Source organism: Musa acuminata, chromosome BXJ1-1 (assembly GCF_036884655.1).
Source record: "Musa acuminata AAA Group cultivar baxijiao chromosome BXJ1-1, Cavendish_Baxijiao_AAA, whole genome shotgun sequence".
Lineage (NCBI taxonomy): Eukaryota > Viridiplantae > Streptophyta > Magnoliopsida > Zingiberales > Musaceae > Musa > Musa acuminata.
The window spans coordinates 20,325,185-20,345,025 of NC_088327.1; the positions used below are offsets into that span (position 1 = coordinate 20,325,185).

At 38.8% G+C, this 19,841-nt stretch overlaps 3 protein-coding genes across 3 annotated transcripts; 2 read left to right on the forward strand and 1 right to left on the reverse strand.

The window, feature by feature from the left end:
• The first annotated feature begins 65 nt into the window (after window positions 1-65).
• Window positions 66-8,884, forward strand: LOC103999617 (GTP-binding protein At3g49725, chloroplastic). The gene is made up of 14 exons (XM_009421415.3): window positions 66-586; window positions 2,116-2,180; window positions 3,249-3,311; window positions 3,436-3,525; window positions 3,750-3,862; window positions 4,587-4,655; window positions 4,772-4,916; window positions 5,118-5,173; window positions 5,317-5,367; window positions 5,478-5,532; window positions 5,628-5,684; window positions 7,332-7,451; window positions 7,556-8,098; window positions 8,471-8,884. The coding sequence occupies exons 1-13, from the start codon at window positions 139-141 to the stop codon at window positions 8,096-8,098; spliced, it is 1,875 nt and encodes a 624-aa protein (XP_009419690.2). The 5' UTR covers window positions 66-138; the 3' UTR covers window positions 8,471-8,884.
• A 3,897-nt stretch (window positions 8,885-12,781) lies between these two features.
• On the forward strand, window positions 12,782-14,140 carry LOC135587423 (homeobox-leucine zipper protein HOX19-like). Its single transcript, XM_065078824.1, has 3 exons — window positions 12,782-13,454; window positions 13,555-13,634; window positions 13,735-14,140. Exons 1-3 carry the CDS (start codon window positions 12,984-12,986, stop codon window positions 14,015-14,017), a joined length of 834 nt encoding a protein of 277 aa, XP_064934896.1. The 5' UTR covers window positions 12,782-12,983; the 3' UTR covers window positions 14,018-14,140.
• A 1,636-nt stretch (window positions 14,141-15,776) lies between these two features.
• On the reverse strand, window positions 15,777-19,593 carry LOC135587430 (protein LIKE COV 1-like). The gene is made up of 6 exons (XM_065078835.1): window positions 19,172-19,593; window positions 17,875-17,927; window positions 16,887-16,996; window positions 16,522-16,689; window positions 16,227-16,451; window positions 15,777-16,142 (listed from the first exon to the last, which is right to left on the reverse strand). The coding sequence occupies exons 1-6, from the start codon at window positions 19,331-19,333 to the stop codon at window positions 16,021-16,023; spliced, it is 840 nt and encodes a 279-aa protein (XP_064934907.1). The 5' UTR covers window positions 19,334-19,593; the 3' UTR covers window positions 15,777-16,020.
• Between the last annotated feature and the right edge of the window lie 248 nt (window positions 19,594-19,841).

Below are 19,841 nucleotides of genomic sequence, written 5' to 3' on the forward strand. Positions count from 1 at the left end.
GGTAGGGGCTTTAAAGTAATTACGCTGACCCCAATTAGTCCCATTAAATTCGCCGTGGATGCTTCCCGACATTCACCTCGCCGCCCAACTCCGCTCCCTCCGCCGAGCAGCAAGAGAAGAAGAAGAGCGAACGCTATTATGCTGCATCTGAGAGCCATCACTCGCCTTCGAACCCCTCTACGATCGCTCCCCAGAATCCTCCTCACCCCCTTCTCCTCGTCCCCTCCTCCTTCGCCGCCCCTCCTTCGCCCGCCTCCCCCGATCTCACCCCCCTCCGCCCCCTTCTCCACCACCTCCTCCTCCCGCAGGCGCCGCGGCGGTGGGGACGCGGAGGCCGATGAAAGCGACGGGGCCGGCGTCTCCCTCTTCGGCCGCGACCCCACGCATCCGCCGAAGCTGTTCGTGGTCCAACCCCGCCTCCGCCCCGACTCCCTCCTCCACTCCAAGCTCTCCGAGGCGCTCAATCTTGCCAACTCCCTCGAGGAGCGGAGGGACGGCGTCTTCGCCGAGGACTACGGCTCGAAGGAGCCGCCGCCACACCTCGTCGTGCAGAACCCTGGTGCCAGATCCCTCAGGGTGCACTCGGGTTAGCTTCTCCCGTCCTTGACATCTTATGCTCCAAATTTGTCATTTTTATATAAAGTCTGCGAGTTGATCGAGAATTTAGTGGAGTTTGAATACTTTCTTGGATGGTTCTCCATGGTTTTTATGTGGGGTGCGTTTGTCGTATAAGGTTTGACTTAGGACTTCTGTTTCGATTCCTTCTTAGTGTCGGTTCAATGGTTGACGGTTTACGTGAAGGACATAATTAAGTGAGTTGAGGACCAATTTCTCTCCAAGCGCAACGGTTGGTGAATTTTCATCCAACAAGAGAGCACATCACCAACCTTCTAATCCTCACTTCGTCGTGAATTAATCTATGGCAAGTAAACGCAAGCTCATTGGTCCAACAATCTTGCCTTTTTTCTAGTATGCTTGAACTTAAACAAAAAAGGAAAAAGAATGCAGGGGAGATGAGCGTAGGTTATTTGAGGGAAGGGAATATATTGTTCCATAGGCATGCATATGTTGCCAAAGAAATTGAAAACATAGGCTGTTTGATACCATTAATTATTTCCATCTATTCTCATGAATTGATCTGTGGCATGTGTAGTGCAAGCTCATTGGTCCGTTTTTTAGTATGCTTGAACTTAAATAGAAAAGGAAATGAAGAGCAGGGGAGATAGGCTTAGGCTATTTGGAGGAAAACGAAGATATTGTTCCACAGGCAAGCATATGTTGCTCAAAGAAAGAGATAGCATAGGCTATCCTAATCACCATTAATTATTTCCATCTATTCTGTGTCTATTGGGATGAGTGACATACTGCTAGCTGAAATTCTTGCACATGGATGTCATTGCACATGGTTGTCATTTGTTCTGCAAGTTGAACTCCTTTCATCCCTAAGCAGATTTTGCCCTATCTGTCTTCTCAAATTTACTTTTAATATTTGAACCCGATGTGCTAGTACTTGTCTTTGAGATGCTTGTTCACAATGTTCTACAATTCTGTCCAGTTGTAATAACATTCTTCTTTAAGGTTGACATGGGTTTCTATTTATTTGCAAACGTTCAGGTTCTATGGACTCTTAAAGTAATCCTCTGCTTTTATTCCTAGGAGTTTCTTTCTGAAATTTTATGTTGAGGTTAAATTTATGTTTCTGAGCACAGTCACAGTTTTTAATCATGGAATAACTGTGCTTGAAAAATCTAGAATTTGGATAATGACTTTGAAGTAGTTATTAAGATTGTAATAATTCTGATAATTATTTGTTGGTAAAGAAAGGATGGAAATGTAATATATTTAAATTTTTGGTTTGTACAATTATTTATATAATGCAAAAAGCATGCCAAGGGATAAATGAACAATGTCATGAAATTCACTAATGGGAAAATCATGTAGCATGGAGTGTTGTGGATTCATTGAGGAATACATCGTATGTAAATGAATTGTTCAGTCTTGGAATATTATTTTGCTGTATGTCGTATGGATCTTGTTCAATTTTGAGATTATATTCTTGATACTGTTCCTGTCAACATGGTTAAATTGGTCATACGTGCAATTTTCTTGTGGCAGACACATATTTTGGACGGGGGACTGTTGAAAATGTCAAATGCGAACTAAGGGCCTTGGAGACAGAGGTACATCTTCAAAATTAATCTTTTCTATAAATAAATTCATATTTCTTGTGTTCTATGACATCACTAAAACTTTAGTGGTTTGGAATTTGGATACATTAATCGAGGGGATTTACCCAAAAAGACCCCTTTTTTCTTGGATTTTCCCACTTAAGGCTTCCATTTTGGTTTCTTTTTTTTTCCCCACTTAGGCACCTTTTATGTGCATTATGCAAACACCAGGCAAATGTCACAGGGGGACCTTAGAGTGGGGCATAACCAAAAAAATATTTTAATTGGCAACAAGTGAGAAAAGAGGCCTTTTTTATTAAACACCCTAATTTTTAAAATTTATCTTCATTAAAAAGATTTTGACATATGTATTTTATCTCCTTCCTAATTATTTCAACTTTTAAATGCTTGTAACATTTGTTGTTTGAATTTGCTCGACAATCAAGCAAGATTCTTGCACAAGTCCTCCTGAGAATAATTTATTAAAAAATCAAAATTTCAGAAGTAAATGCAGATTAGGTTATACAGAGTGGCATTTAACAAAAGCTTTGACCTCTACTTTCGATTCCTTGTTAGGGGAGTGCCACATTTCTGATATCCAGAAGATCACAAACGCCTTTATCTTCTGCAGAAGTCAGGTCTTGCCCGGACTAATTATGGATTTTATTGGGATAGCTGGATGACAAAAGAAGAACTAATTGTTTTGTCTTTGTCACCCTGTTGAACCAAATAGGAGAAGATGAGCTTCATTATATAAAATTTCTTTATGTAAACTGATTTGCTTTATGAGGGTTAGGCTTGCATATATATGAAGTGCTAGAGATGTGATGAGATGCATATGGAATAAAACTAGTGGAAGAAATCTTTGTGGCTTGCTTATATGATATTTTTTTATGTCTTGTTTGTTGCCTATAAAAGAGTCTGTCACTTGTGTAAAGAAAGATGATCTTTCAAAAACAACATGCATGTTTTCTAATTTTGGTGAATGCATGGAGATGTTTCTGTCCTGTTAATCTGACTGATTTTTATTTGTTTTTGATATTTCCATCTTGTTGCATTCTTCTTCATCTTTTCGAACAGAATGCAATAGATGCAATTTTTGTTAATGCAATTCTTTCTGGGATCCAGCAGCGCAATTTGGAGGTGAGTTTGCATATACACATGTTATAATGGATTTTCTTTTTGGGAAAGGCTTGAGGTTATCTTTTGTTTTACCATTTCAAAAAATGTTCAAAGCTACTGCTTATACCTTAATTTCAATCGGCAGGTTTCATGGCAGAAACCAGTCTTAGATCGCATTGGTCTTATTATAGAGATATTCAATGCTCATGCTGAAACAAAAGAAGCAAAATTACAGGTATTGTTTTCTGATTGCTCTCCATGATTTCTTTTCAACCTTCAACTGACGATTTGAAACTCTATTTTTCCACTGTATTCCATGGCCTGTATATGTTTCTCATGGAAGAAAGGTTCTATTCTTTATCGTGGTCATGATTTCTGTCATTACACTTGTCTGTTCTTTGGCTGAATGTTCATGTCACTTAAAGATGACTTACAAATTTGCTATTCTCATGGTCACAGTCAGAGTTAGCAGCTCTTATGTATAAGAGGACAAGGCTTGTACGAGTTCGTGGTCCAGGTGGCCGGATGACTTTTGGAACAAGTGGAGAAGCTGAAGTTGTTAGTGCTCGGGGGTATGAATAATTTGTTCTTTTAGTGGTTAATATGATTGTGCTTTTTACATCATACAGGTGTTGCAAAATTCTGAGCAACAAATCTGAGTGCTTTTTCCAGGGTGCTGCTTGCTGGCATACCAGCAATATAGAGGCACGGGCTACGTGCTATTGGCCAAGCACATGCTTGGCACTGCACCATCCTTGGTGTTGACATTATGCTAGATATAGCAATTAATGCACCTTAATAAGGTGGTCAGACCATATTGGCATGATATTCTCTCAGATCAGTTATTCTATATTTTTATGTAGAGAGGGAGTTGTAAACAACACCGCCAATGCTGGTCCCAATCCCGAATGAAAAAGGTGTAGGGTTGCATTAGGTCATTGACAATCAGTGCAAAACTATGCTAGATCTCATGAAAATGAATCTTAACCGATTTGAATGGCAGCAAAAGATTCGTATAGGCGACCGTAGATAATTGGGATTTACGGCTTTGTTGTTGTTGTTTGTAGAGGGAGTTGTAAACATTTCTAAAGATGGCTATGCATGAAAAAGAGAAACTTTTTCTAATGATCAATGTAATATGGAAGAACTTGTTGGAAATATTATCATGGGTGTTGCATTTAGTATTATACTAGATTTGAGACATCAAGAACTAGTTAACAGGATTTGTTCTATGTTTAATATGCAGTAATGGTTGACAACTATCGTAGATATTCATCATTGACCTTTTTTCTGCAGGAGAGGAAGTGGAGGCCGTGGCTTTATTAGTGGTGCTGGAGAAACTGAACTGCAGCTTCAACGTCGGAGGTTAGTTTCAAATTTTTTGATGGATGAATTTTTTTTGTTTGCTTCACCTCTTTTTGGTACATGCTTAATTTTCAGAAATGATGCTTAGAGATTCTCTTCCATCAAATAACCTGCAGAATTCAAGAGCGACGAATCCATATACTATCCCAGATTGAGGAAGTTCGACGAACACGGTCTCTGCAACGTTATGCACGTAGAAGGCATGGTAGTTCATATGGTCAGGGCCTAGCAACTGTTGCTGTTGTTGGATATACAAATGCTGTATGTAATTGCACTTGTTGCTGAAATTTAGCTTGTCTAAACAAAGCTGCTTTGTCCTAACTACAATATATTTTGCTTTTGACCTGTGGAAAAAGGGATCAGATTACATTCAATTTTCAGTCTTAGAAGTTTCTAGCTACTCTTGCCTTGTTGCTACCAAGTTTGATCTGGGATACTTATATTTAAAATTTGTGTATGCAGGGCAAATCTACCTTAGTCAGTGCTCTTTCTGAAAGTGATTTATATAGTGATGATAGGTATTCCTACATGCTACTAGTAGTTTCTTTGTAGGCATTTATGTCAAACTGTAATTATTTGTTTCTATAAAAATGGTTTAATTGTGTGGTATATTGATGTGATAAGTTGCTGAATTTTAATGGGAAATTTTGCCTTGATGTAGATTATTTGCAACTGTGGATCCTCGAGTAAGAAGTGTTGTCCTTCCGTCAGGGTAATACTATTGTGGTTTTTGTTGCCATGGTTAAGGCCCCTTTAAATAGGAAGTGAAATTTTATTAGCCTGTTTTGATGTAATGAAATCTTTGCTTATGCTGGCACTCAGGAAAAAGGCGCTTCTTAGTGATACTGTTGGATTCATCTCAGATTTGCCTGTACAGGTAATATCAATGTCAGTTATTATTAACTTTTAAATGTCACCTGAACAAGTTTGACCCTTTCCATTTGCTTTTTGACAAAAGTCCATGTATTTCAGCTAGTGGAGGCCTTTCATGCAACCTTGGAAGAAGTGGTTGAAGCAGATTTATTAGTGGTATGCTCTTTTCTAATTATGAATTAGAATACATAACCGAAACCCATCACTTTTCAAGTTTGCTTTCTTGAGATGGAAAATGACATAGTAAAAAATGTTTGAGTTAATTGTAAGTTCTGCTAGCACTTGTTACGGCACTTAGGTACATCACTTAGGATAATACACAATGCAAGAAAGATATAGCCACCTCTGAATTATTCTGTATATCAGTAATATATGGCGATTGCATGTGACAGATCATGCAGAACTTGCATTGTAACTTAAATGTCTATACTTCATATCAGTCATAAAGTAATGGAAGCCAAGTTATGTCAGTTTAGTACGGTGGGAAATATCTTGCTTGTTGTCCAAGATACCAGCTCCTCATCCTGCCATAAATTTCCTAGTGTATGACTTTTGAAACAGGGAAGGGGGCTTTGGTTTTGTTTATTTTGCTTCCTTTGTTGCCAACTGTTGCAGGGTTATGGGTTGGGAATGGAATTTTTGGATTCTGTCAAATGCTAAGCAGATATCTAAAACAATTTTGGATTTTTTTTTTGTTTCTACAGACAAATGCCAAAAAAAGGGGTGAAATGTCATGGTTTGTCTACTGATAATTTTTTAGTTTCTTCATATATACATTTTCCTTTTCAAATATGTTTATGCTGTCTGGAAATTTGGAAGGCATTTGATGAAATTTATTAATTCCAGAAGGGTGTCTATGATATTCTTGAGGAGCTAAGGGTATTGAGTTGTGAACTTATAGATGGGCAGAGGATGTGTATGAACCAAATGGAAAAACAAAACAAAGAGAGTTTCCCCAGACCTAGTTGCAGTTGTCAGATGCCACCCTGTTCTAGCAGAGTTATTAAATTTATATTCTGGAAGGCGAACAGACAAAATATCATTTTCTTGAAGTTCTAGCAGATTTTTCTTGTAATCCTCCTTTTTATCATCTTTCTTAACATGCCATTGATATGGACTGTGGAGTTCCTTCAAAGGTGAATCTGTTACTCTCGGTAACAAGTTTTGGATTTCATTGCTCAAAATCAATTTAGGCTTTTGAAGCACAATTTAGTATGTTCGATGAGGATCTATAATAAAAATTTAGCCCATTGAAATTTTCTGGACCTTCTACACTCTGATGATAGTTACCAAATTAAATCTGCTCGGCTTTCTTGTAAGGTGCATATTTTAGATGCCTGAAGGTATATGTATTCTCTATATCTCTTTATAAAATTAGCTCTCAATCACCTATTTCGGCAATCTTCATCTGCGTCAGTTGAACTTATGTTACAGAATACACAAATGCTCCCTGCTTTCAGATTAAGTCAATGTCCTATGTGTGTGCTTTTTTGCTTATGCAATTTTATCTGACATTCAAGAGCAAGATGGTGATCAGCCACAAGCATCATAGATAGCATAAAATCATTGAAATATTTAATATGTTGATATAAAATTAAGTGCTAATGCTGAAGGGTCCACTTTCCTGTTTGAATAGTGGATAACAGCATGTTTCATGAACTAACTAATTAATCAAGAAACTTTGTACATGATCTTGTGTTTTGTGTAGCTGTCACCTCTTTTACTCCTGCCTAGCATAGTAACTTTCAGATATTTTGCAATCATCACTAAACAGCTAATAGCTATTGTTTGTAACCTCTACAGCATGTACTAGACTCTAGTTCACCTGATCTTGATGCGCAACGTGAAGCTGTACTTCAAGTGCTGCAACAGCTTGGTGTGTCAGGGGAAAAGATTAAAAATATGATTGAAGTTTGGAACAAAGTACTACTGTGCTCATGATGGACATTGACATCAAGAACTACTTTTTTCTTATTTACTTAATGAATCGATTAAAGATATGATTCATGACAAATTTTGTGTGTCAGATTGATCTTCTTGAAAGCAACGGTGGAGCTGATGAATGTTTTGGTGAAGAAGAAATAATAGGTGAAGATGAAGAAGAATACCCAGAGGATGATATGACATGTGATCCTTCATCTGGTAAGCCTGTAGATGAGGATGATGATGCCATGGCTTCTGAATTTTCACAAGAAGAAAGTCTGGATAATGCTGACGATGTGGCATCTGAGTTCTCCTGTGGTGAGCATATGGATGATAATGATGATTATGATGATGGCGACATTGCTTCTGATGTTTCAACTGAAGAGGTTATGGAAAATTTTGATAACAAAGATGTTGACTCCTTGGTGGAATGTGATGTGAAGGATTCAGGAGATCATCATGAATCCAAAACCATCAATTGCGTGAAAACTTCAGCGATTACAGGGGTTGGCTTGCAGGAGTTGCTGAATCTTATAGATCAGAAGCTAAATAAGGAGGAATCTGATGAGAAAAGGACTTTTTTTCCTTGTGATAGGAAATGGAGACCCTCCGACACTGCAGACGACGAAAAGGCTGCAGAACAGTAGGTACGTTGCAAACTAAAAATTCATCCTCCATGGGAAACAATTCTTAATCAGTTGAAATACTTAGCCAGATCTTCTGCACAATTCTAATGTGCTACTTATGCTTGCCGTCACTTGGGAATTGCACATGTACTTCCACTCTATTTATGCACATTGTTGGTTTATAACGTATAATTATTTGCAGTCAAAACATTTTCCTAGAGCAGTTATAGAGCTGATGAAAGAACCTAAGTTTATTGCCAAATCTAAGATCTACTAACCATAAGCTTCCTGGAAATAACATTAAACTAGTTAAACATAATAATTAGGCTGTTTCATTATTTTTGATAAATGTTTCAAGGTTCTCTTATAAGAATTTCACCTTCTGTTCTGCAGATTACTTCTAAAAGTTCTAATAGAGATGGGCCTCGACATACTTCTTTATGAAGCTGAACTGCTCCAAAATATCATGTGGCAGATTTTTATATCACCATTTTGTGGAGAAGACATACTTTCCTGATGATATCTAACTCAAATGGGAGCATGTAGCGTCATTTTGTAGTTCTTTCCGGAGGAGTCACATTCTTTTAGTAATAAGATGGTAATGTTTGTTTCTAGCTGCCTCTGCATTTTCAGCTTATCAAATGCAGAAAGAGCAACAAAATACAAGGCTTATGAAAATGTACTTAGGAGAGATGATGTGATAATAGTTTTACCTCTTTCCACATGGTTCCTCAGGTGATATGTAGCATCTTGCGACAAACGCATTCTTTACACAATTTGATTTCTTATTAATTACTGTTTCTTTTTTTTGTGTATATCCTCTTTTGATGCGATTGCTTACATCATCAATGGAGCTTTGGTATGCTACTTCAGATGCAAGGAATTGAGGCAGAAGTGAACTTGATATATGCAGGATGTGTTCCTGTTTGAAGGCAAATTTGTGCCAAGAGATCCATGGAAATTTCCAAAAGATGCGACGAGAGATCCATGAAAAATGAATACTCTAACATGGCAAAAACTATGGGTAATTGGTTCAAGCAGATTGTGATGAGCATTTCATCTCATCTATAGCCAATAAATTATGCTGTGGGAATAGTGTCTCATCTTTCGATTTCCGAGTTGCACATGATGAGTTACACGTTGAAGAAGAGAAGTCAGATTTGGTTCAATTTCTCATGGTCATGTATGATGATCAACCAAGACTCATCTCTAGCCAATTAATTATGCTGTGGGATGAGTGTCTCATCTTTCGATTTCCGAGTTGCTCATGATGAGTTACACGTTGAAGAAGAGAAGTCAGATTTTCTGATGGTCATGTTGGATAATCAACCAAGACTATTAATGATGCATAGGAACAAATAGCAAGCACATCACTGAATTAGGACATGAATCACTCGAAGAAGATGATGATAAATTGCATGGACTTCATGTGAACTACCTTAAACAATAATATCTAGATTTAACACTTTTTAAGGTGAAGAATATTTTCTGGAGTCTCTTTGCATCGACTTGGATGCCCAAGTGACGACCATGAATGATGTCCCCATCCACAAAGAAGAAGAAGAAGAAGATATTTTCTAGGACAAGATCCAAAATGTCAGAAAAAATCATTTATGTATATGGTGAAATCAAAATCAGTCACCTCAATGATTATATCATTTTGTTCATTGGATAGAACCTTTGACATTCAAGTCATGAGTACAAATTTTTCTTCAAGAGCAACTCTACTCTCCACCTAACAGCTCATCATTGGTAGGCGAACCATGATGTCGACTGTTTAACACAACATGATGTTCCTTTCAAGCTAAACATAGTGCACATCATGCAGATTAAACTACAAAAGTCAGCATAGATCTAATCATAAGGACAGTCGAAATGTATTGGCATTGGGACCATCTCATCATCAGTGCAAAACTGTTGTCATTAACTTCTGATTTGGCCATATCTGATCAATTATCAATCACAAACTACAGTTTTCTTTACTTCACTATTGGTTTCGTCTTATTTTTCCTTTAGAACAATATCATCGATAGCATGTCACCAAAACACGAAGATAACATATTTGATGTTACAACGCCGAGGATGATGATAAATGAACAGTACGTAATGACAAATTGCATGTCAGAAAACATTGTCCAGAAGATGAGGACAAGCCTTCGACTGCTCAAGTGTGGTCCAAAAGTTTGATCATGAAGCTATGGGTTTAGTTTAGTGGATAGGAATGCAATGGCTCCTACTACATGTTTTATGATGTGTGAGTTATTACTTGTGCAATCTATTTCAGAAGTAGAACGATGCATACAAATTGAGAGTTTTAATACTGGATCTAAATTTTCCAATCATAATATGTTATGAGCAAAAGCTAAATTGGCTATGAACTAAAAGGAGGGTAAAAGCTCATACGAATATTCACCTTGTTTCCAATTTCAAATTTTCAACCCACCACTTATATAAAAGAAAACAACTTAAGGTTATCCTCCCAACAAGAAATCCTTTTTTTCTTATAGATTTCATCTAATAGGAAACATTTCTTTGGATGAGGCATTTAAGTCATTATTCGTAGGTTGAGGGTTCGATCTCTCGTAGCTATAGAGGAAAATAGAATTAAATTACTATCACATTTTAATCAAGATAAATCTCAACTCTCTATTCTTCTTAGCTTGTCAGAAATCATCATCATCATCATCATCATTATTATTATTATTATTATTATTATTATTATTATTATTATTATTATTATTATTATTATTATTATTATTATATAAAATAAGACACCATTAGGATATGTGTTTCTTATGAACTGAGGTCACTAAGTGAGAATTGAGAGGGGTAGTTGAGATGCTGGTCACAAAATACAATACATGGGGGTGCACAAAAGGTTCCACCATATATTTGAGGATGTTGATGGTGATGGGAAATGATTTGAATCCCATGTCAAGATAGAATCCACAATTGTCACATTCACACCACCAATTGTGGTCCTCTCTGAGTTTGGCACTAGAAAAAGATGATATCTTGCAAATAAATAGGTGGGGGATCAGACCTAATTTTATGCACAAGAAGGTTTCAATTGAACATTATGCACAAGAAGGTTACCATTCTCGATTTGATTGCTCCATCCATTAGTCCTTTTTGCATCTTTTGACATTGCAAGCTTATTGCTGGGCCGCAAAGGAAAGGTACAGAAAGAAAGAAATTAAAGAAGAATGGAATTATTATATTCATTCTGATTTGTCAACCTTTATTCGAAAGGACAAATGTTTATATATTACATGATATTTTAGCGCTTCGAAAGGTCAACCATCGGATAGAGGGTAAGAAAGTGAAGCATGACGCCAACATTACCTTTACCTTTGAAGAAGAATGAGATGTCTTCTCTTTTGTCGACTCCCTTTAAGTGGTCATCACGTATGCGCAATACAAACATTTCTTTTCATCTTGCTGTATGTTATGATAAGAAATTATTCGTCAGCAGATTACGACTCATTTTGCATGCGATCAGAATCATGCTTTTATGCTCCTGCTTGGTGAGTTAACTTGCCGGACTTCGACTCTTACCTTCACCGTTTAGCATCATTTCCAACTACAAAAAGTCTAGTAGAGAGCAGCGAAGAGAGTGTAGAACTGCTTTAGTAGTAGTGCTCTGGTGGATGCAACGAGAGCACTTTCCGACTCTGTCCATCCTTTGCTTCATCAGCACAGGATCATAATAAGCTCCCGACTTGTCATCTTTTCCTATGTTTGGTTCAGTGTGTGACGATGGCTAATGTTAGAGGGACAAGAAGACAAGCTTTGCATTCATTACGGTTTGCGGACAACATGGTCGGCTGTGGTTGCAGAAAGAGTGGTGGAGAGATGACACGGATCGAGCCCTTATCGTCTTCGCATGGAATCGAGTGATTGGCGGTCATGCCTCGGTGCGACACGCATGCCGTCGGCGGCGGTGACTTCCTCCACCGGCAAAACCATTTTCTACGATCCTACGCGACTAGATTTTGTTGGCGAGCAGCTTTCACGTTCCTTGCGGTTGAATAAGTTGGCGTACATTCTCCGATCATATCCTTGGATGTGGATTTGTCCGGTAGCATCGGAGTCAATGCATGCCTTTGCATGCTCCCATGACGGTGATCCGAGATGCTCACTGCCATGAATGACCAGAAAAGCCCCACGGTCGGCCAGGTAGAGTAAGAATCAACCTCAGAGGTCGATCACTCACTGGCTTGTTGGGTGATCATAGTTCCTCATCCGTAACTATATATTAACTCTATCCGTCCGACATCTACCCATGGTGTGATGTTGCAACCTGTGCAACCACTCTCCATGCAGAGAACCGACAGCTCATGTGTGGCTTTCAAGGGGGTTGGACCCCCTCCGTTGACACATGGGAAAGATCTGCAACATGAACACCAAGCAAAGTTGACATCACATCAAGTACTACTGTTAAATCATCGTCCAAGTGCTGCTCCCACCAGTTGAGATGTGCATCGACAAGTTGTTGAGATCCCATACTTGCTGTGAAAGCAAACTCTGCAATATGGATTACTGTATGGTGAAGCCATATCAAGAACGCTAAGAAAGAGGAAATTATGGCAACGAGAAGAGAGAAACAGAGAGAGGTAATATGATGTCATGTATCCTTCTACTCCCGGTGTTGACCCGAGCGGTCATCTCTCACCCCTCGCCTTCCTTAACCTAGGAGTTGGTCATTGGTCGGCCTTTTCCTTTGGTGGCAGGGCGTTGGCTCGTCACATTTGACTACAGTTCCACTGCAGTTAGAAATGCCCCCATAAAAGGATGTTTTGCTTAATAGTGCCCTCTCGAGCTCCGTTTCCAGTTCATTTCCTCGTTCTTCTCTCTGTAGCAGTACAAAGAAGAGGCAGCTGAAAGGGTAGAGAGCCAAGCTTGGATGGACATGGATCCTCATGATACATTTGATACTGACCTTTCTCTTGGGCTAGGCATCGGTCCTGCGAGCACAGCATCGGCCGATGACTGTCGTCGTCGGCAACGAGAATGTTGCTCGCCTTGCACGAACCTGTTCCCTGACGAGCCGTCCCTCAGCTTGAGCCTCTCCGATGATCCCTCCAGTGGTGGCCGGACCATGCAAAAGGCTGAAGCTGATAGGCCTGGGCAGCTATCGTCTTCTCGTAGCGCAGCCTCCTCGTTCTCCTCTGCTGCGTACGTAGCGATCCCGAAGAAGAAGAAGAAGAAGAAGAAGAAGGAGGAGGAGGATGATGTGGGAGCGGAGGTGGAGAGAGTTTCATCTCGTGGTAGCGATGAGGAGGAGAACAGCAGCGGCAGGAAGAAGCTTAGGCTCACGAGAGAGCAGTCCGCTCTGTTGGAGGACAGATTCAAGGAGCATACTACCCTAAATCCGGTGAGTTCCTTCATAAACCCTACATGGAATTCGGACTCTTGTTTCTGTCAGTCTCTTAGGTTCTTCTTTTTCTTCTTCCTCCTCCTCCTTTGGCCATCAGAAACAAAAACAAGCGTTGGCCAAGGATTTGAATCTGCGGCCCCGGCAAGTGGAAGTGTGGTTCCAGAACAGGAGAGCAAGGTGTGTCACGAGTGCTCCATGCAAATCTATTCTTCACCTTCATCTTACTCTATCCTCGGAAGAACAATCGACTCTCTATTGTTCCTGTTTTCGACTGTAGGACGAAGCTGAAGCAGACCGAGGTCGACTGTGAGTTCCTTAAGAAGTGCTACGAGGCGCTGACCAACGAGAACCAGAGGCTACAGAAGGAGCTGCAGGAGCTCAAGGCTCTCAAATTCGCGCAGCCACTGCTCCACATGCAGCTCCCGTCGGCGGCCGCCCCCCTCACGATGTGCCCATCCTGCCAGAGGATCAGCGGAGGCGGCGGCGACGCCAAAGACAGTTCCAAAGCACCAAAACCCGGTCACTGCTTGAATCCTTTTTCTCATTCAGCTGCATGCTGAACCCACAGCCTCTCCATTTTTACAGGGAGCTGGGGAAGCATCTTTCATACGATTTGCTTAAACTATATCTCAAGTCAATCATAAAAGAAGGGAGGATTCCAATAGCTTCTCGAGGTACAAAGATCTACATGCGTTCGGGAATGTTATTGTTGTGATTGAAGTGCTTGATTCATGAGCTGTCTCGAAGAAACATATCTGCATCTCTTCTATTCATCTGTTGTTAGATCAAACAATGGAAGTCTTCATCAATGCTTCTTTCTTTGTGATGTAAGATGAGTTGTTTGGGCATGAACTAGTCATGGGAAGAACTTTTAGCTTGCCATGTATGGATAGGACAGAAGAAGCATGATGTATGTATCGGGTTGTGTATGGGTAGTGATGGGGAAAGCTCATGTGATCGTGTCTGTTGATCGGTGCTGAAGAGGAAGGAGTGTGTGGAAGAAGGAAGGAATGATGGGTGGATCCACATTCTTGGATTGGCCTTCCTTCACCCATGAACGGTGGAATTTGGAGACCAGTGGTGGGTCACACACACCCATGTGATGACTTCGCTAGACTTGCCCAATGGGTCCCACGACATGAGGTTCACATAGGTTTGGCCAAAGCAAGATTGGTTTGACCCAATTATCTGAAGACTTGTTTTCACATCTATAATTCTTTTCATGCCTTATAATACTCTCTCTCTCTCTCTCTCTCTCTCTCTCTTTCTCTCTCTCTTCATATATAGCAATCAATTCATCTCAAATGAAAAAAATTCATGAATAATGCTTCTTCTTTTTTTTTTTGGCAATATATCTTGTTTCTACCAAACATGTTAGTAAAAACAATTACTATGATTAATTAATATCATGTTGTTAATTAATTTTATGTTATTAGAATAGATTCAGATATATTTCAAAGGCTAGCTAGCAATAGAATAATTATCTCACGCTGTAAACAAAATGATGGAGGGTCCAACCATGTATTCTAATATGTATTTACTGAGCTCTGAATGCTTTATTTTCCATTAATCTTTGACATTATTCATCAGATAATGCTCATGTATATTTGCAACAAAGATTAGGCATGATAACAACAAGAGCCAACTTTCATTATTTTTCATGATAATATCCTGTAATGATATTATCCAATCTTGTCTTCATTACGAGACACGCATGAAGAATTCATGTCGATGATAGATCACGACATTAATATTATTGACCAACTATGCAAAAATATTCTGATGTATGTCCAAAAAAAAAATCCGATGGATGTCAAAGATTTGCTAATATTTCATGCCACCCAACGGAACGATGGACTCTCATTAATTATGTTTGACTTCTTGTACAGCGTGACATGGATTTGCTTGACCTCCACCTGCATCAGGTCAGCCAAAGTATCTTTTGGTGTTGACATCAATTACTTTTGGTTGACATCTATTAATTTCAATGAAATAAAAAAATCTCATAATAATATTTTTAGTTCTGTTCATTATAAAGATAATTCATTGGATCCATCATAATAGGAATAATTGTCCTAAGTGACTTACTCTTTCACAAATCAGATGAATAATTGCCTTGAGATTTGTACAACCAACCTATGTTGTTTTAATGATCATAGCGATCAATCATGCAATTGTCGTTAAGTGGCACTAATCTCATCGGTGCGAAATTTACAGAATCAATGGCTAGGATCATCCGTAAATACTATCACCAAAGATATAGAGAATGAGAGATTTGATTTTGTACCAAAACTTAAAATTAGTGTTATTGAACTCTAGTGACAGTTAATCCATCCAAATCTTCTATTTCTTGGCACAAAAATTCTGTTGCCACCGAATATGATCATCAAAGCTACACAACAATTCATTCAGAAAAAATAATGCTTGCATTGTTGCACAGCATAAGTTCATAACATAGATTGTAATTCCTTACTCCATATGCCTCGAGAACATGCTTTTGGAAACTGTAGTTTCGATTCATTGTGGAATTCACATTGACAACAGCTACTTGCAACAAAAATCTTTAATCCTTCACACTCAGCAATTTTGGGTTTTGCAGAATCCTCGCTTCTTCTTCAAGAGTATCCTTCACTTTACGAGTAGATAATACAGGAGGAATCGACATGCCACCTGAAAGAACAATCTCTGCAACACCAAGCATCAAAAGAGATCACAAACTCACTTGATCAAGTCTTAATTTTGATGCATAAATTCTACTTTTGCGCTTACCGATCCCTTCGCGTACAGACAAGTTTGGTCTGATCACATCCATTGAGTTGAAGAAAAAGATGTCGCCAAGGTAGAGGTTATTGGTTGGCACATACACACAAGAGAGCTCCTCGTCTCCACTGCTTCCTCGAAGAATCACAGTCGATGTAATGAAGCCAATTGCGTATTCACCGATGCGTGGATGCCTTAGAATGACCACCTCCTTGAAAGCTCGGGAGCTCTGATCTGCAGCATACTATATGCTTAGCTTCACTGCTTTGCTTTGGAGCACACAGAAGTAACTCGCATGTGTAACCTGGAGAAATTGCTCCACTTATTTGTTTCGATGCGGAGTAGATGTGGCGCACAAGTGGCATTTTCTTGATGAACCACTCACCAAGGCCAAGTAGAGAAGTTCCCAACCATGACGACATGAACATTCCAACAAGAAAGATGAAGGTGATTGAGGTGATAAATCCTAAACCTACAAATTGATGCGTATCAGATGGTGTTCATGTAATAAACAGGATATTATTTAGATTTTGTTGAAGATAAAAAAAAGGAGAGATTTTGCTACTTAATCTTGCTAATGTGAAAGATTGCTGAAGAGATAAACAGAGACCAGTTTGCGATGAAATAAAGCAGTGCCTCTACCAACTACTTAGTGTAGAGAATGCGTACCGAAAACATTAATTCCAAGATGAGCATATATAGGTGAAAAGAATCCATCCACAAAACTAAAGAACCACCAGGTAGTGTAAAAGGTGATGGCAATTGGAAGGAGAATTACACTGCAAAACAGGTAAATGCATCATGATACTATTATGTTGACTATGTATCTTATGAAAATTCAGACCGTGATCTTTGTTCTAACTTAGTAAGTTGGAACATTATGAAGTTTGTCAACCTTTTCTTTCTCACGCATTTGGAATAATGTGAATAAGGCCAAAATTAACTTAAAGCCGGACACAGGAAGGTGGATCAAAGTGTAATAAATTCAGGGTCCGTAAAATTAAAATAGAAATGTGGCCCAAGCTTGAAGTCAATTCAAAATATGTGCCAGGAATCATTATTTGATATTGATCATTAGCAATAATCTCAAGAACATCATCATGTTTGGTTCAAACATAGAAAGGAAAGCTTGATGAACTAGATTTAAAGGCATTAAACAAAAGTGCAACCAATGATAGGTCTGCTGTGACACACTTCAACCAGTAATGCAGAAAACATAAATCGTTAGGTATTTTATATGTGACAATTATGCGCAAAGGTATAGTTGCTGAAATGGTAACTAAACAGACGAACGAGCAAGCTACTGATATACTGCATATGGCTATCACTAACAGATGAATCATTGGTCTGAGAAGCAAGATTTGCCTATTTTCCATGTAAATGAGATAATATAATTTTCAGCCCCAGAAATTGTATAAAGAATTTAATTAACACAAAATGTATGAAAAACAAGAATTTCACTTGTGGCAAAATACGACTTGACACAGCGTCTCCAAGAGCTTGTAACTATAACTCCAGAAAAAAAAAAAAAAAGGGAAAGCATGAGAAGTAAACTAAAGACCAATCGCAAGTATATTAAGATTGCAGGAGACCATTTCATGCTGTTTACAACAGTTTCATCAACCAATTGTTGCAGTGTTGAGCAGTTAGCACTTACCAACCAGTCATGAACGTTTTGGAAGCCCAGCTGCGAATGACTTTAGAAAGTGCCTAGCAAAATTGCAATAAATGGTCAGGAAGCTTCTTAATGTAGAAGAGTATGGTAGCAAGAAAAAAGAAGGCATATTGTGAAACAGGTAGCCTTCTCATGCATTTTGATCTATGTTATTAAGTAGTCCAACAATGTTTACCATGTTTGTAATATTTATTGTAGGTTAATATCAGCAATAATCTGACAGAATAAACCCAAACAATAAACTTAAGGAAAAGATTATGTTTTTTTTAAAACAGAAAATTAACTATTACTCAATAATTTTATTTAGGAAAAGATTATGTTAGGAAGAAAACAGAATGCATATTGCAAATCAGTAGGTAGCCTACTCATGCTTTTTGCTCTCCATCACAAGTATTTGATTTAGAATTTTGCTTCTAAGTGGATCATGGCTTGATGCTGAGACATGCAGTAGTAAAGCAGGAACACCGCCCTAACAAGCAAGTTAGTGTTCATAGATTATGATCCTTAAGTTTTTGTTATGTTCATGATTTCACAGTCAACATATTAGCCAAAAATCCAAAGTTGAGCATCACCAAATTAATCGGATATCTTTAGTTTCTAATAACAAGGCCCACTACTCCTAATTGCTTTCTGTTATCTAGTCATCGCCGAGTCTGTGATACTAAATCGATATGATTGAGAAACAAAATATGGATCGATCTTTGGGAGAATAATCTTTCTAATCATGGTTAATTCAAGAAACAGAGTCAAATCTTAGGAAGAGGAAAGATAATGGTCCTGTTGTAACTGTAAGGCCACGTATTCTTCAAGACTCTCCATCTATCAGTTCTTCAATTCGTTTATGCTCTGACCTTCATTTTACTCATATTCTAAGAACCATATGTGTAAAATCCTTAAAAAAATGAAAAAAGTATTGAACAAATATTACAAGAAAAAGGGGGGGAAAAATTTCACTGATTACCCATAATAGTTTGACAGTGATCAAACTTTTTTAGGTTTAGATTTGATAAATAATAGTCTCATTTGGTGCTGAAAAAATAGGGCAATCAAACATAATGATACAAGATTAACAAATTAAGATGACAGAAGAATAGGTTCCTGAAACATGACCACCTACCTCTCTCTCTCTCTCTCTCTCTCTAAGCCTAGTAGAACATGATTCATTCATGTTGGAAATTGAAAAGCTCATTAAATATGAAACAAACTCCAAACACAAAGATTTATACACTAAAAAGGGGACGAGGCCCCACTGCAAGAGGAGGAGATGAAGGACCGAAACCTCGATGCCGGTGGGCGTGTGGTGGGAGGCAGGCGGTGGAGAGGAGATCGCGGCCGGGGGTGCGCCATCCTTGAGGTGGTGGAACTCCAGGGCCGTCTCGCCGACGGGGATGAGGAGCTCCCTGTCGCCGTCCCTCTCGCGGGCGACGACGGCGGCGGCCATGGATTTCGGTTCGCGGCGTGCTGTCTCTGCGTCGCGCTTCCGACTTCCCGCGTCTGGATAACCGCCTTAACGACTCCTTGCCTCTCGTTGGCCGTGTTCTTCTGGCACAGTTAAACGTGGACCAGCCACGGCAATGTCGGATCTGGGTTGAGTGAGACGGTAGATCTCCTCCGGACATGGTCAATTCCTCCATTTCAATTGCAATTAATGACGTAGGCTCAGATGAAATATTTGGGCTGGTAATAAATAGAATTTTTTTGTCTTTCGTTTACGTTCCTCCGGACTATTTAATCCGCTTAAATTGAATTCAGATATTTCTTACACGATTTTCGAAGATAATTTTTCTTGAATTTGAATTTTGAATTAAATTTAAATTTAATCTTGTTCATCCTCAGACATATTGGAATCGATTATTTTCCAAGACGGATTTGGTACCAAATTATTAAATACCCAATGGATATTAGACATTACATGTTATCATTTCCATGCAAACAAGCAGAGCTTGGCG

Excerpts from the sequence above, each read along its gene's own strand:
- LOC135587430 (XM_065078835.1), bottom strand. The coding sequence starts at position 19,333 with ATGGCCGCCGCCGTCGTCGCCCGCGAGAGGGACGGCGACAGGGAGCTC. Across the intron at positions 16,997-17,874 it reads AAAACGTTCATGACTGGTTG|TGTAATTCTCCTTCCAATTG; the intron begins GTAAGTGCTAAC and ends CCTGTTTTGCAG. Across the intron at positions 16,143-16,226 it reads GTCTGTACGCGAAGGGATCG|AGATTGTTCTTTCAGGTGGC; the intron begins GTAAGCGCAAAA and ends TTGGTGTTGCAG.
- LOC103999617 (XM_009421415.3), top strand. The coding sequence starts at position 139 with ATGCTGCATCTGAGAGCCATCACTCGCCTTCGAACCCCTCTACGATCG. Across the intron at positions 2,181-3,248 it reads TAAGGGCCTTGGAGACAGAG|AATGCAATAGATGCAATTTT; the intron begins GTACATCTTCAA and ends CTTTTCGAACAG. Across the intron at positions 3,312-3,435 it reads TCCAGCAGCGCAATTTGGAG|GTTTCATGGCAGAAACCAGT; the intron begins GTGAGTTTGCAT and ends TTCAATCGGCAG.
- LOC135587423 (XM_065078824.1), top strand. The coding sequence starts at position 12,984 with ATGGACATGGATCCTCATGATACATTTGATACTGACCTTTCTCTTGGG. Across the intron at positions 13,455-13,554 it reads AGCATACTACCCTAAATCCG|AAACAAAAACAAGCGTTGGC; the intron begins GTGAGTTCCTTC and ends TTTGGCCATCAG. Across the intron at positions 13,635-13,734 it reads TTCCAGAACAGGAGAGCAAG|GACGAAGCTGAAGCAGACCG; the intron begins GTGTGTCACGAG and ends TTTCGACTGTAG.